This window comes from Thamnophis elegans, chromosome 3 (assembly GCF_009769535.1).
Source record: "Thamnophis elegans isolate rThaEle1 chromosome 3, rThaEle1.pri, whole genome shotgun sequence".
NCBI classification, from domain to species: Eukaryota; Metazoa; Chordata; class Lepidosauria; order Squamata; family Colubridae; genus Thamnophis; species Thamnophis elegans.
In genome coordinates, this window is record NC_045543.1 from 6,412,540 (window position 1) to 6,427,124 (window position 14,585).

Below are 14,585 nucleotides of genomic sequence, written 5' to 3' on the forward strand. Positions count from 1 at the left end.
CAAATTGTTCTGTATAACTTTTTTTTACAAATTCTTAATTCTTGTATAGTAGGCTGTGTCTACTACAGTCTCTGAATGTGAATGAATAAAGAGATGTGTGCCTGTGCTGTTGAGTTGAAACGGGGCGGGCGGTGTCCTCGTGCAGGCGCGCAATGCACGCATGCGTACTAGCGACTGTGCGATGCTCCAGCTGCTCCTGGAGGATCGCGCAGGTGCTGTATGCGTCCTGCGCATGTGTGGAAGCGCAGAACTCGTCAAAACTGGGTAAGGAACACGGGTGGGCGGGTGGGCCCTTCGCCATTCCCGGAAGTTACTTACTTCCAGGTTCGCCGACCAACCGGTTCGCAGGGACCGCCGCGAACCGGTTGAAACCCACCCCTGCTGTGCTGTTGAGTTGAAGTTCACTGAATTCACTCGTCAGTCCTTAACATAAAAAATGCATTATATTATCTTAAGCTGAGCAAATATCAGACTTTATTACAGGAAATACTCTGCTTACAATCATCCGTTTAGTGGCCATTCAAAGTAAACCAAAGTCGTTTTAAAAAAGTGACTTTTGACCATTGCAGTGTCCACATAGCCGCGTGATCATGATCTGGGTACTAGACAACCAGTGGTTTACATGATCATCAACCCCACCCTTTCTAGCCAGCTTCCAATATGCGGTGTCAATAAGGAAGCCAGCAGAAAAAGGTCACAAGTCACAGTCACATGACCCACACCGCTTAACAATGAGTTTTCCTATCTCATCGGTGGTTGTAAGTCGAGGAGCCCCTGTAAATGGTACCTCAGGTAATTATGAGACTGTCCCAGGCATTATCATATGTGATTTTTTTAAAAAACAAGTTATTAAGAAATTCTTATTAATTAGTGAAATAATGTAATCATAATTAAAATACATCAACTTTGCCTGGTCCTTGTGATTGTTTCTCATCTTCTGTTGGGATAGTATTTAAGTATTTTAAGTATTTAATAAATTTATAGGCCGCCCAATCCCGAAGGATTCCGGGCGGCTTACAGAAATACATTTCCAAAAATAAAGAATTAAAATAGAGAGAATTAAAAAAAACAGATTAAAAGAACACTTCATCCATTCAATCTAGGTGGGGCTGGACCTCATTCATGAGGTCAACATCCCCAGGCCTGCCGGAATAGCCAGGTTTTGGTAGCCTTTCGGAAGGCCGGGAGAGTGGTAAGGGTCTGGATCTCTGGGGGTAGATCATTCCATAGAAGCTGAAGATGAATGAATGCTATGTTAGGAGATCAGAGTTGGGACTGGAAGCTGAGTAGCAATAGCCATACCACTTAGACTTATATACCGCTTCACAGAGCTTTACAGCCCTCTCTAAGCGGCTTACAGAGTCGGCCTATTGCCCCCAACAATCTGGCTCTTCATTTTACCCACCTCGGAAGGATGGACGGCTGAGTCAACCTTGAGCCTGGTGAGATTTGTACTGCCAAATTGCAGGCAGCCAGCAGTCACCAGAAGTTGCATGCAGTACTGCACTCTTGCCAATTACCTCCAATAGACCGATTAGATCCCACAGATTAGGCCTCCTCCGAATTCCATCAGCCGGCCAATGCCGACTGGCGACTACCCGGAGGAGAGCCTTCTCTGTGGCTGCTCCGACCCTCTGGAACGAGCTCCCCGTGGAGATTCGAACCCTCACCACCCTCCAGGCCTTCCGCAAAGCCCTTAAAACCTGGCTATTCCGACAGGCCTGGGGCTAAAGAGCTGTTGCCCCTCACCTCGAATGGTATGACTGCTGTGTGTTTTTTAAATTATGTTTTGTTATGTTCTGTCTTTTTATTTCTTGTCTGTACCCCCCTCCCCTGATTTGAATTGTGAGCTGCCCTGAGTCCCCTTGGGGAAAAGGGCGGCATATAAATGTAATAAAATCACTAAAATCAAAATCACCACCATGCCACCACGTCTCAATAGAAGCAATATGGAATTGGTTGACTGAGATTTAAGAACAGGAGGAATGTAGTAGAGACAGGAGGGAAGGAGGAAGAAAATAGATCACAGGGATCAGAGCTAATGACAAAGGGCCTTAATTCTGTGTCCTCAATATGTGTGGGAACTGCATCTTCCCGAATTATTCTAGTGCATGAATTCTGGAAAAGTTAAAATACTTTATTCTTTCCTCTCCTTGCTGGTTTTTTTTCCCCCTTGCTTATTCTTTTAAATCAAAGTTAAAACTGATTTTCAGATGGCGGCGGAGGGGTTTCCAGTTTGCCTCATGCTACTCTGTTAGGACCAGCATCTTCTCCAATAGTGGCTTCTGGGGAGTCAGTTTCGGTTCCTGAAAACTTGCTTAAAACATATAAAGCAAAGCCAGTCATATTTAAAGGTAATACAATTATATGAAAAGACCAACGTCTTTAATGCAAGTATATCTGGTGTTTTGTTTGTTTGTTTGTTTTTAAAACCTTGTAAACACATTTATGCCTCTTTATATCGTGCACTTGGGATCCACTTTGTCGTGTTTTGCTTCAACAGGGCATGGGAACTTCCCTTACCTTTGTGGGAACCTTAATGATGTCATAGTGAGCCCTCTTTTGTATACATGTTATAAGAATGCACAGTCTCTGTCTAGGTCTTATGAACAATACGGAGCCTCCACTGTACAGCCAATTTCAGAGGAAATGCAGCTCTTGCTCACAGTGTACTACCTTGTTCAACTTGGTGAGTGTATTCCATCAGCATCCTATTTCAGATGTTCTTAGAATTGTCAGTTCAAATCGTTTTTTTTAAAAAAGATGATTTCATAAACTGGAATAGAAACCTTTTTTTAAAAAAAAAATATTTGAGTTGGGTGCACATATACACAGAGCCGAGGTGGTGCAGTGGTTAGGGTGCAGTACTACAGGCCACTTCAGCTGACTGTGATCTGCACTTCAGCAGTTCAAATCTCACCGGCTCAAAGGTCGTCTCAGCCTTCCATCCTTCCGAGGTGGGTGAAATGAGGACCCGGACTGTGGGGGCGATATGCTGACTCAATTTGCTAAAAAAAAAAAATTGTAAACCGCTTAGAGAGGGCTGAAAGCCCTATGAAGCGGTATATAAGTCTAATAAATAAATAAATAGATAGATAGATAGATAGATAGATAGATAGATAGATAGATAGATAGATAGATAGATAGATGATAGATAGATAGATAGATAGATAGATAGATAGATAGATAGATAGATAGATAGATAGATAGATAGATAAATAAATGTAATGAATAGCTCCAGTAAATGTGACAGCCTCCCTATGCATGTACATGGACTGAATGCACCATTCTTAACCCTCTTATTTTACTCATAACTATTGTTTTTCGAGTTTTATTATATTCCTTCATTGATTCTTGTTTCTTTCCTCCATCCACCTATACCATTTATCCCATATTTGGTAGAATTCTGATTCTTCTTTTCCCTGGATTTCTTTAGTTAGTTTATCCCATTTCGGCACAGTCCATAACCTTTCTTATTATTTCATCTTTGCTTGGGATTAATTTGTTTTTCCATTTCTGGGCAAAGGTAATCCTTGCCGCCGTAATTATATGTAGTATTAAATACTGGATTTCTTTTTTGTATTTTGCAGACATAATTCCTAATAAAAAAAGCTTCAGGTTTCTATTTTAACTCCTGTTATTGCCTCCAGCCAATTTTTGATCCTTTTCAAAAAAAAATTAGCCTCCTCACAGGTCCACCATAAATGGTAATATGTTCCATGTATTGATTCGCATTTCCAACATTTTGGGGAGGTATTTGTTAAGATTTTAGCTAACCTTGTTGGTGCCAAGTGCCATCTGTAAAAAATTTTGTACTGGTTTTCCTTGTATGCAACTGATAGTGTCATTTTTAAATTTATTCCCCAAAATTTTTCCCATTTGTCTAATTCAATATTATAGCCAAAGTTCTGATTTCCTGTCTTCTGCATGCATAATATTTTGCTTTAAAGTGTTGTGAAAAGGTGCAATTTATGGACTGTAATCTCATATTTTAAAAATTTAGTGTGGTTTCCTTACTTAAGAAAAAAAAATTCTGGGGGAAATGTAACCATGGAGATTCTCAATCATCCAGGTCAGGTGTCGGCAACCTTAAACACCCAAAGAGCCATTTGCACCTGTTTCCCACAGAAATGAAAACACTAGGAGCCACAAAATCCTTCCCGTACCTGACTATTAGCAATAGCAGTTAGACTTATATACCGCTTCATAGGGCTTTCAGCCCTCTCTAAGCGGTTTACAGAGTCAGCATATTGCCCCCAACAACAATCCGGGTCCTCATTTCACCCACCTCGGAAGGATGGAAAGCTGAGTCAACCCTGAGCCGGTGAGATTTGAACAGCCGAACTGCAGAACTGCAGTCAGCTGAAGTAGCCTGCAGTGCTGCATTTAACCACTGAGCCACCTCGGCTCTCTATTTCCTGAGCAGCCACGGAACTAACGTATGTAGTTGAGTTAAATGTTATGTTTTCTTCAGAAACTTTTCCTTTCTTGGATCTATCCATGGTTGGCCTATTGAGGGTCAAAAATCTCAATATGTGCTGGCAGGTATCACACACTGGCGGTTGGGACACATATTTTGAGTGACAGGGTGCCGCAGCAGAGGGATTGAAAGCGTCACATGCGGCTCCAGAGCTGCGGGTTGCTGACTCCTGATCCAGGTCATGGTTGTCCCATAGATGCTTCCCCCCACCCCCCCAAAAAAGCAACTAGACTTTCTTGATTTTTTTCCTTTGAAAACATTTAACTTCTCCTCCAATAAACTTCTTCAATCTGGGGAACTCTAGGGAAAAGTTATTTAATCAGCTTGAAGGACCGTTTACATAGTTCAGTAGAGAACTAATTTGCACACAAATAAATGTGCTTCATTTATTGCGTCTGATATAATAAATATCATTTCATGATAAGACTAAAACAGTGATGTGCAGGCAGGGGAGGCAGGGGAGGCAGAGCCTCACCACTGTCATCATGAAAAAAAAAAAATGTAAAAGGAAAAAGGCAAGAACTGAGATCAGGCTGAGCTAGTTGCTGCCAGTCACAGTGGATGACTCTGCTTAGTGCTTAACTGTTTAAAAAAGCCTCTAAAAAAGTGTCCTCTACAGGAGGAGGTGGGAGAACCATGTGCCTCATCTAGTCTGACTTTATGATCACTCGAGCAGAGCTAAGCAAGGGTTAAAAGCCAATAAAATCCTTTTATGTCATATGTCAGAGCTCAGGCGGGTGAAAGAAAGAAAGCACTTTAGATAGTGGGATGTCGGGGTAGAGGACTGCCTCACCAGCCATAAACCTCACCGCAGGTCACTGGACTAAAATAATCTTTTTATTATAATAGTGTCTAATGTGAGTCTTGAAAAAACTGCTCCTATAACTTCTGGAGATAAAGAAGAAGTGTTCTCTCCAATGGCAAATGTTCAAATAAAAAAAATGCAGTAACGCATTTATATTGAACATACATTTATTTTTTATGACACTAGCCTTTTGCATGAGGATTTTCTTCTTTTTATTTCATAATATTTCTGTGTCTAAATAATTTATCTATGTTGGATGCAATTTTAAGACTGTCAGTATTTTGACCATATATAAAAACTACAGCAATCTGAAGTTCGGAATGAGTTTAATGCAGTGGTAGTCAACCTGGTCCCTACCGCCCACTAGTGCGCGTTACAGCTTTTATGGAGGAGGAGGGCCTTTCCCTGGAGGAGGGCCTTCTCTGTGGATGCTCCGACCCTGTGGAATGAGCTACCCCCAGAGATCCGGATCTTACCCACTCTCATGGCCTTCAGAAAAGCTGTTAAAACCTGGCAATTCCGGCAGGCCTGGGGCTATTGACTCCATTGTTGAGGTCCAGCCCCCAGCAGATCGAGTGCATGAGTGATGTTTTTAAATTTGTCTTTCCTTTATTTTTTATTATCTCTTTTTTTCTCTTTGCTTTGTAAGCCGCCCGGAGTCCTCCGGGATTGGGCGGCCTATAAATTTTTGCAAATAAATAAATAAACAAATAAACGGTGGGCGGTAGGGGTTTGCTGTAGCTCTGCTTTATAAATTTTATAAAGTAAAGTTACTTCCCTACTTTATAAATCACCATTTACTGTGGAACCGCTGGGCAGTTAGAAAATTTTACTACTAACAGAGATACAAAAGTGGGCGGTAGGTATAAAAAGGTTGACTACCCCTGGTTTAGTGTAACCGGAGAGGAGAGGTGAGTACCGTAGCTTGGATAGCAGAAAAATCTCTCCTGTTCATCATCTTTTTTTGCCTTTCTGATTTTCCCCTAGCTTCAGACCAGGTACCTTTGATTGAGGATTTGGAACAGATCTTCATGCGTTCATGGCGGGAGATGTACCTCTCTGAAATCCGTCAGTATCAGCAGGCCATTCCCCAAGCTTTCCCTCACATTCCTGGCCCCATTGCCCCCGTCACATCGGCTCAGCTCCCCTGGCTAGCAGGCCTGGCGGCCAGCTCATGCAACGACAGCGTCCACATCATTGAGTGCAGCTATTCGTTGGCCGAAGGGCTTTCGGAAATGTTCAGGATGCTCCTTGAAGGAAAGCTGGCAAAGACCAACTATGTGGTGATCATCTGTGCTTGTAGAAACAGAGCCATGGACTCTTGCATTGTGGTGACAGGTGAGCAAGTATGAAACATGTGGGCGTTGTTGTTTTTTCTATCCCTTCTGAAACCACTGAAATTCTTACCTTGTCCTATTTCCTATTTGGCAATGAATAAGGCATATGTGCCTTTTAGCAAGGGGCTCTCTGCCCGGTTGCTGGGTGGGCATGGCCATGGTGGACATGGCGTAGTTGGCCTCCTTCACCACGGCCGGGGGCAGGGGGGGAGATTTTTGCCCTCCCCTGGCTCTGGAGGCTTTCCTCGAGCCTCCAGGAGGGCAAAAACGGCCTTTCCAGGCTCCAGAGACCCTCCGGAGGCTGGAAACAGGCCGGTTTCTGGCCTTCCCGAACTTTCGATAGGCCCGTTTTTTTGCCCTCCCTGAGCCTCCACACCCCTGCACTTACCTGCATCCAAAACAGGCTGTGTGGGGACTCCTGGGAGGGGCGGGGTGGACAGGTCCACCCAGGAGTGGAATCTGGGGGTTCTCTGAACTGCACAGAATCTTAAGAGCCGAGGTGGTGCAGTGGTTAGGGTGCAGTACTGCAGGCTACTTCAGCTGACTGTTATCTGCAGTTCAGCGGTTCTAATCTCACCGGCTCAAGGTTGACTCAGCCTTCCATCCTTCCGAGGTGAGTGAAATGAGGACCCAGGCTGTGGGGGCAATATGCTGACTCTGTAAACCGCTTAGAGAGGGCTGAAAGCCCTATGAAGCGGTATATAAGTCTAACTGCTATTGCTATTAACTAGAGGTTCTCCCGGACCCCTGCGAACCCCTAGCAGCCCACCCCTGCACACGTGTAGAAATTTCTCCTACCATCCCTTCTTTCTTTCTTTTTTACTTTACATGCATACAGTATGACCTCTCCAATTTGAGAAGTTCGTCTACATTTCCATCAAGCTATGCGAAGCATCTTGCTTCAAGTGCACTCTGTCTTCTTGGCCTTGAATTCCAATGTTTGTCCTCTATCTAGATAAAAATAGGGATGACCTTTGAACAGTAGCTGCGGAAGGATTACCATCCCTATTACCTTGGTTATGGATACACAGGCCAATCTACACACAATATCATTTTTTTTTTCTATTTTAGATAAATGTAATCCTACAAGAACGTCCTGTTTATCTCTCACAGTTGTCCTGTAAGAGGACAACGAAAGAGTTACGTTCTCATCTAGTTGCATCTGCAGGCTCTTGCTACTTTCCACAAATGATTTTGTGCAGTATTGTGGGTCTCTTATCATTAGATGCATATGCAGTGTCACAATATACAGGGAAAATGGACAGGGCTTGTATTCTCACATACTTGCATCAAGAGTTCCCCTTGCTTATCTCTCTCCTGCCCCCCCTCCCCTCTCCCGGGTATTGGTGCTCTCATAAAATGGTCTTGGAAGCATTTAAGCTTAGCGGACAAATTGGTTGTGCTAAGATTCATATCAGAAGCGCTGCAGAATGTAGATTTTCATCCATAGACAGGCAAAATACACCAACTACTGGCTTTTTATTAAAAGAACCATATTAAGGCTCTTGGTGATATTTCTTTTCTGGATAATTTGTTATGTTGTGAAATCTCATTAAGATACATGCTAATAAACGTGACATATTATTTGATGGCTTTACCATACAATGAATTATTGACCACATATTCACTTTGTAAGATTAGCATGGCCAGAAGGTCATGCTAGGTACATACAGTACCTGAACATTGGAATTCTTCCAAGTCAGAAATTTATCATGTCATCTTCTGGCTGCATTCATAATGTTTTATGAGATTCCAGACAATATTGTTTATGATCCTTCTTTGTTTTTCTCTGTAATTTCTTCTGTCTTTTTCTTACTTTCTTTCTTGGGTAAAATCTCTTAAAGAAAAGAAGATGCACCTTTTCATCCAGTCTTTTGGGCCTTTATATGATTTGCTGCCTGTTGATTTATATATGTTTGGCTTTTATAACATTATTTATAGTATTCGGTATATTTTTAAAAAATGTATGATTTTTCCAAAGAATGCTGTAAATACAATAAATGTGTAAATAAATTTTTCTTGCCTGATGCTGCATACTAATATCCTTTCATTCAGTTGCATTTATTTATTTATTAAATAGATATGCCACCCATCTCACTGTCGAGCGATTCTGGGTGGCTTAAAACATCATGAAAAGGGTCAAACTTGAAAACATTAAATATTAAATAAACAGAAATTAAATGTTAAAACCAAGACACTCTGGGTTAGAGGTGGGATCTTGTTTTAATTATGTTAATTATTTAATTATGTTAGATAATTATTATATAACTAGCTGAATACTCATGCTCCATTATGAAACTGTGTGAGCAGGGGTGGTGGTGGGTGGGTGTGGGGTGTCGTACACATGGGCAGGGGTAGAATTATGGGTGTGGGTATGCACGTGCATGACCCCCCCTGCGCTTCCCCCACATTCCCCTCGCTTTTGGCACACGATGGCAAAAAGGTTAACCATCACTGTTCTATCCCAATATCAACCATATCCAGATCTACCTATCATTTGCATTTCTTTTTCACATTTTATTAGTTTTTTATTCCCCAAACTAGTGTCCCTCCACTGCTTTCGATGACAATTTTGATTCTTACATATGAGAATATGGAGATTATTCTCAGATATGGAGGGTTTCTGGCAGTGGTAGGATTCAAATAATTTAATAACTGGTTCTCTGCCATAATGACCAGCTGGGTAGGTGGGGCTAAGTGGTCATGTGACTGGGTGGGTGTACCCAACTCAGCGTCACTCACGTCGATGGACGCTTCCCCTTAGCTGTTACAATGTAATAAGGGTTAACCGGAGAGGCAGTTTCTGTAAGCAATAAAGATGAGGCTAGAAACAACACCGGAATGTATCCTTCCTGCCTTCCTTACAGGATTAGCCCTGTAAAGTGGAAAAAGACAAAATGAGATTTCTTCCAACAACTGGTTCTCTGAACTACTTAGAAAGTTACCAACCGGTTCTCCTGAATCGATGCGGACTGGCTGAATCCCACCACTGGTTTCTGGCTGCAGAAGGATATTTCATGCTCTTGGAACTGAGAAAAATAACCCTTGCTTTGATTTGATGGAATTGTGACTGTGAGATTTCTCTTCCCTCTTTCCATCTTGTAGGGAAATATCAAGCAAGGATACTCTCCGAAAGCCTGCTCACTCCAGCAGAATATCAGAAAGAAGTTAGCTACGAGCTAGTTACGGGGAAAGGAGAAGTTCTCGGAGCATTTTTCAGTTCTCTCTGCCCAGGTAGGCCATAAGACCTTTACAGCAGTGGTGGAATTTTAAAAAAATTTACTATCGGTTCTGTGGGTGTGGCTTGGTGGGCATGGCATGGCTTTGTGGGGATGTTAGGGGAAGGATACTGGAAAATCTCCATTCTCTCCCGATCAGCTGGGACTCGGGAGACAGAGAATAGATGGCTGTGTGACCGGTCAGAGGTGGTATTTCCCGGTTCTCCAAACTACTCAAAATTTCCGCTACCGGTTCTCCAGGACTGGTCAGAACCTGCTGAATACCACCTCTGCTTTACAGTGTGTTTGCAGATGTTGGGTTTTTTTTTCCTATGGTAAAAAGCAAGTGTGTTAAGAAAGAACCAATGTAAATCTGGAGCACTAATTGGCTGGCAATTTTTCACACTTCCCATTAGCTGGCTGGGGGAGGGGGGACACCGGCCAAGACAAAGTGTTGTCAGTGGATTGTGGCACATACAAGTTTCAACTTACCAAGAATTGCAAGTTTAAAGCCAGTGGTAGGAAATGGCCTTATGCAGATTCCTATTCAGTTCTTTAGTGATTCCCTCCCCCTCCCCACCAGTTCACATTAATCTTCTACTTACTGTCAGATAATATTATTTATTTGCCAACTGATAGACAGGTGATAGTAAAGTCTGAAAGCACTTTATTTTTAGTTGCCATTTATTAGGGCGTTAAATTAAACGCCAAATAGCCCGTTATATTAAATGCCAAGTTGTCTGTCAGATTAAATGTCTGTCTTAAATGGGTGTATTTTCTTTTAAAATTCCTTCCTTCCTTCCTTCTTGCCTTCCTTCCTTCCTTCTTTCCTACCTTCCTACCTACCTACCTACCTACCTACCAACCAACCAACCAACCAACCAGTGATGAGATTAAAAAAAATACTACTGGTTATGTGGGCATGGGTTTGTGAGCATGGCAGGGGAAGGATATTGCAAAATCCCCAGCCCCTCCCCACCCACTAACCTGCTTTCCAGCTCCATTCTCCTGTTCAGGGCAACAAAAGAAGATCAGCTGGGAAGCAGCAGGGGCGGGGCCAGCCTATTTGCCGGTTCTCCGAACTACTCAAAATTTCCACTAACGGTTCTCCAGAACTGGGTGAATACCACTTCTGCTACCTACCTACCTACTTACCTACCTACCTACCTACCTACCAACCTACCAACCAACCAACCAACCAACCAACCAACCAACCAACCAACCAACCACTTTTGGAACCCATTTGAAAGCATAACATTAAAATAAAACGATTTTCTTCATGCAGCATCCTAAGATAAATGCTGGTATCTGAATTTCACATAATTATACCCAGAAGCACCATTCTGTCATTGTAAACTAGAGCATCTTTCTTCCTCAAGAGTTGGAATGTTCCTGAATATCCCACAGCTTTAGTGTAACTTTACAATTCCCAAAGCTCTGTTATGGATTTGCGTAGCTTGAACACAAAATAATTTTTATTTTGTTAGATGGTGACCTCGAAGTTTTGTTGGATAAATATTATCAAGAAAATAGGACCCACATATCATCATCTCTCTCTGCTTCCGCAAATAAACCGGCAACCCTGGATGTAACTGGAGCAGCTGTGTGTACAAGTATGTGTGGTGTGTCTGTGACAAACAGAGATACCTTTATATATATATATATATATATATATATATATATATATATATATATATATATATATATATATATATATATATATATATATATATATATATATATATATTTGTATCCTTTCCGCCCTTTTTCTCCAAGAGTCTTGTCATTGAATGTTCACCTCACAATTTAGGAATCTAAGTCAATAAAGGATTACGTTTTTTGAATAGTAGGCAAATCTTCCTTCTTCCAGTATTGCGCCACCAGCAGTCTTGCTGCGGTTATTAAATGCAAAATCAGGTTAGTCACTATAACTGTACAATCAGTAATTATACCTAACAAAAATAACTGAGGGGTAAACTTTATCCTTTTTTTAAGAACATTTTGCACAATCCACCTTATTTTTTATCCAAAATGCTTTTACCTTTTTACAAGTCCACCATATATGATAGTATGTAGCATCAGCCCAATCACATCTCCAGCATTTAGGTTGTAAATTCGGATACATAGAGGCCAGTTTTTTTAGGATCTGAATGCCATCTATAAAACATCTCATAAAAGTTTTCTCTCAAATTTTGGGCTTGTGTAAATTTTACATTTCTTACCCAAATCTTTTCCCATGTATCCAACATTATTGGTTCTTCAAAATTTGGTGCCCACTTTATCATACAATCTTTTAACTAATTCTGTTTCCGAATCCATTTCTATTAATGCATTATATAGTCTCTTTATATGCATTGGACATTAAAAGTAACAAACCTAGCAGAGATGGCTAAAATATCAGCATATCTCAAGGACCACTCAAATGAGAGATATAAATTGGAGTGGAGAAGATGGGTTGACTATACTCAAAATAAATACGGGACTAAGAAATTCCAGATAGCTTACGACTGAAGAAACAAGGAATGATATAATCTGTTTAGAGCTAGCCTAGCAAAGAGGAGTTAAAGCTCAAATGAAAGATGATACTAACTTTTTTTTAAAGTTTATTTTAGAATATCTTTGTTAAAGATTTATACCCTGTATTGGTTCTGGGAAGTCGGGGGGGAGGGAGAAGGTTGTGGGGGGTTGTGGGGGTAGGGGGAGAGAAGTATTTTTTTTATTTTTTTTATTTTAATTTTATCAATTTCATATATACGTTCACAATTATATGATCTCATAACTGTTATTAATAATATGTATTTATAACAATTTTTTCCTACTGTTGACAATATACTTGAAGATTGCTTTTTTAACATCCCATAGATCCATCTTATCTTACAACGGTCCTCCCTCCCTCTTTCCTTCCCTCGTTTCTTCTCTCCTACTCCCCTTCCTTCCTTCCCTCCTTTCTTTTCTCCTTCTCTCCTTCCTTCCCCCTTCCTTTCCTCCTTCCTTCCCCACTTCCTTCTCTCCTACATTCCCTCCTTCCTTCCCTCCTTCCTTCCCTCCTTTCTTCTCTCCTTCCTTCCTTCCCTCCTTCCTTCCCTCCTTTCTTCTCTCCTTCTCTCCTTCCTTCCCTCCTTGCTTCCCTCCCTCCTTCCCTCCCTCCTTCCTACCCCCCTTTCTTCTCTTTCTTCTCTGGGGAGAGAAGTAAACATTTGTAAAAGTTTTTTTTTCAAAATTTTCCCCCCAAAAAAATTACATTTTTTTTCCTCACCATCTTTTTGCTTTCCCCCCCCACTAGGTTATAACCTTGAGCGGCATCAGATCTGTCCTTTCCAGCTCACTGTGGCCCAGAAATTGCTCTCCCATGTATGCTCCATCGCAGATTCCAGCACCCAAAACCTCGACTTGGGCTCCTTTGAGAAAATAGATTTCCTGATTTGTGTGCCTCCTTCAGAAGTGACGTATCAGCAAACCCTCTTCCACCTCTGGCGTTCAGGTGCTGATTGGCGTCAATAGGTAGAAATGATGGTTCCACCACAAATGCGTGCACAACAAAAGCGCGCCTGACTAAACCGCGATGTCTAAAGCGCAGTGACAAAACCGCGTGACGAATGAGCGACTAATTAGCCCTAAAGTGCGCCGACAAAAGTGCGCCGAAAGAAGCGCGCTGTAAAGTAACCCTAAACCTAACCCTAAACCTAACCCTAAAACTAACCCTAAACCTAACCCTAACCTAACCCTAAACCTAACCCTAAACCTAACCCTTAACCTAACCCTAACCCTAACCCTAACCCTTAACCTAACCCTAACCCTAACCCTAACCCTAACCCTAACCCTAACCCTTAACCTAACCCTAACCCTAACCCTAACCCTAACCCTAACCCTAACCCTAACCCTAACCCTAACCCTAAACCTAACCCTAAACCTAACCCTAAACCTAACCCTAAACATAAATGTAAATCTTACCTTAAAGTAAATCGCGCTTCTGTCGGCGCGCTTTTGACATCGCGGTTTTAGCACCGCGGTGTTGTCGGCGCGCTTATGACGTTCGCGCTTTTGTCGGGTCACGGAACTGTAAGGCAAATTCATTTCACTTAGCTGACACGCGGTATTTTTTTATTTTATTTTTTAGGTGTTTTACTGGAGCTCGGCTTGCAGAAGGAACATCTGACAAAAGAGCGGGTGGAACAATACGTTGTAAAGCTTGACGCCGATGCCCAGTTAAAGTTTAAAGCTTTCTTGCAGAACTCTTTGCAGAATCCACACACCCTGTTTGTACTCATCCATGACCACGCCCACCGGGACCTTGTAAGGTAAGTTTTGTGGTTCGGCGGAAAGACGAGACGAGAGCCGGGACTGCCAGAACAAGAGGTTTATTTGTGTATGTGTGTGTGTGTGTGTATGTGGTATGTATATGTGGTAGGTAGGTAGGTAGAGATATACATGTTGTCCCCGACTTACAACAGTTCATTTAATGACTGTTTGAAGTTACAATGACGCTGAAAATAGTGACATGACTGTTTTTCACACTTATGACTATTTGCAGCATCCTAATGGTCGTGGGGTTTATACTCAGATGCTTGACAAACGGACTCATATTTATGACAGTTTGCAGTGTTCAGGTGTCCCTTTGTGACCTTCTGACAAGCAAAGTCAACGGAGAACCCAGATTCGCTTAACAATGTTAATAACTGCGGCGATTCGGTTCTACCACAAAACCGCGGAGGACAAAATCGCGGTCGACGAAAGCGCGTATGTGA

General features: G+C 41.9%; 1 protein-coding gene across 1 annotated transcript in view; it reads left to right on the plus strand.

The window, feature by feature from the left end:
* GREB1 (growth regulating estrogen receptor binding 1) overlaps positions 1–14,585 on the plus strand; it is an 88,786-nt gene that overhangs the window by 33,526 nt on the left and 40,675 nt on the right. Inside the window, exons 8-14 of the mRNA XM_032214176.1 lie at positions 2,214–2,354; positions 2,504–2,689; positions 6,273–6,623; positions 9,728–9,856; positions 11,328–11,453; positions 13,124–13,321; positions 13,958–14,138. Coding sequence (XP_032070067.1) covers positions 2,214–2,354; positions 2,504–2,689; positions 6,273–6,623; positions 9,728–9,856; positions 11,328–11,453; positions 13,124–13,321; positions 13,958–14,138 — 1,312 coding nt within the window. The remainder of the gene's footprint in view (positions 1–2,213; positions 2,355–2,503; positions 2,690–6,272; positions 6,624–9,727; positions 9,857–11,327; positions 11,454–13,123; positions 13,322–13,957; positions 14,139–14,585) is intronic.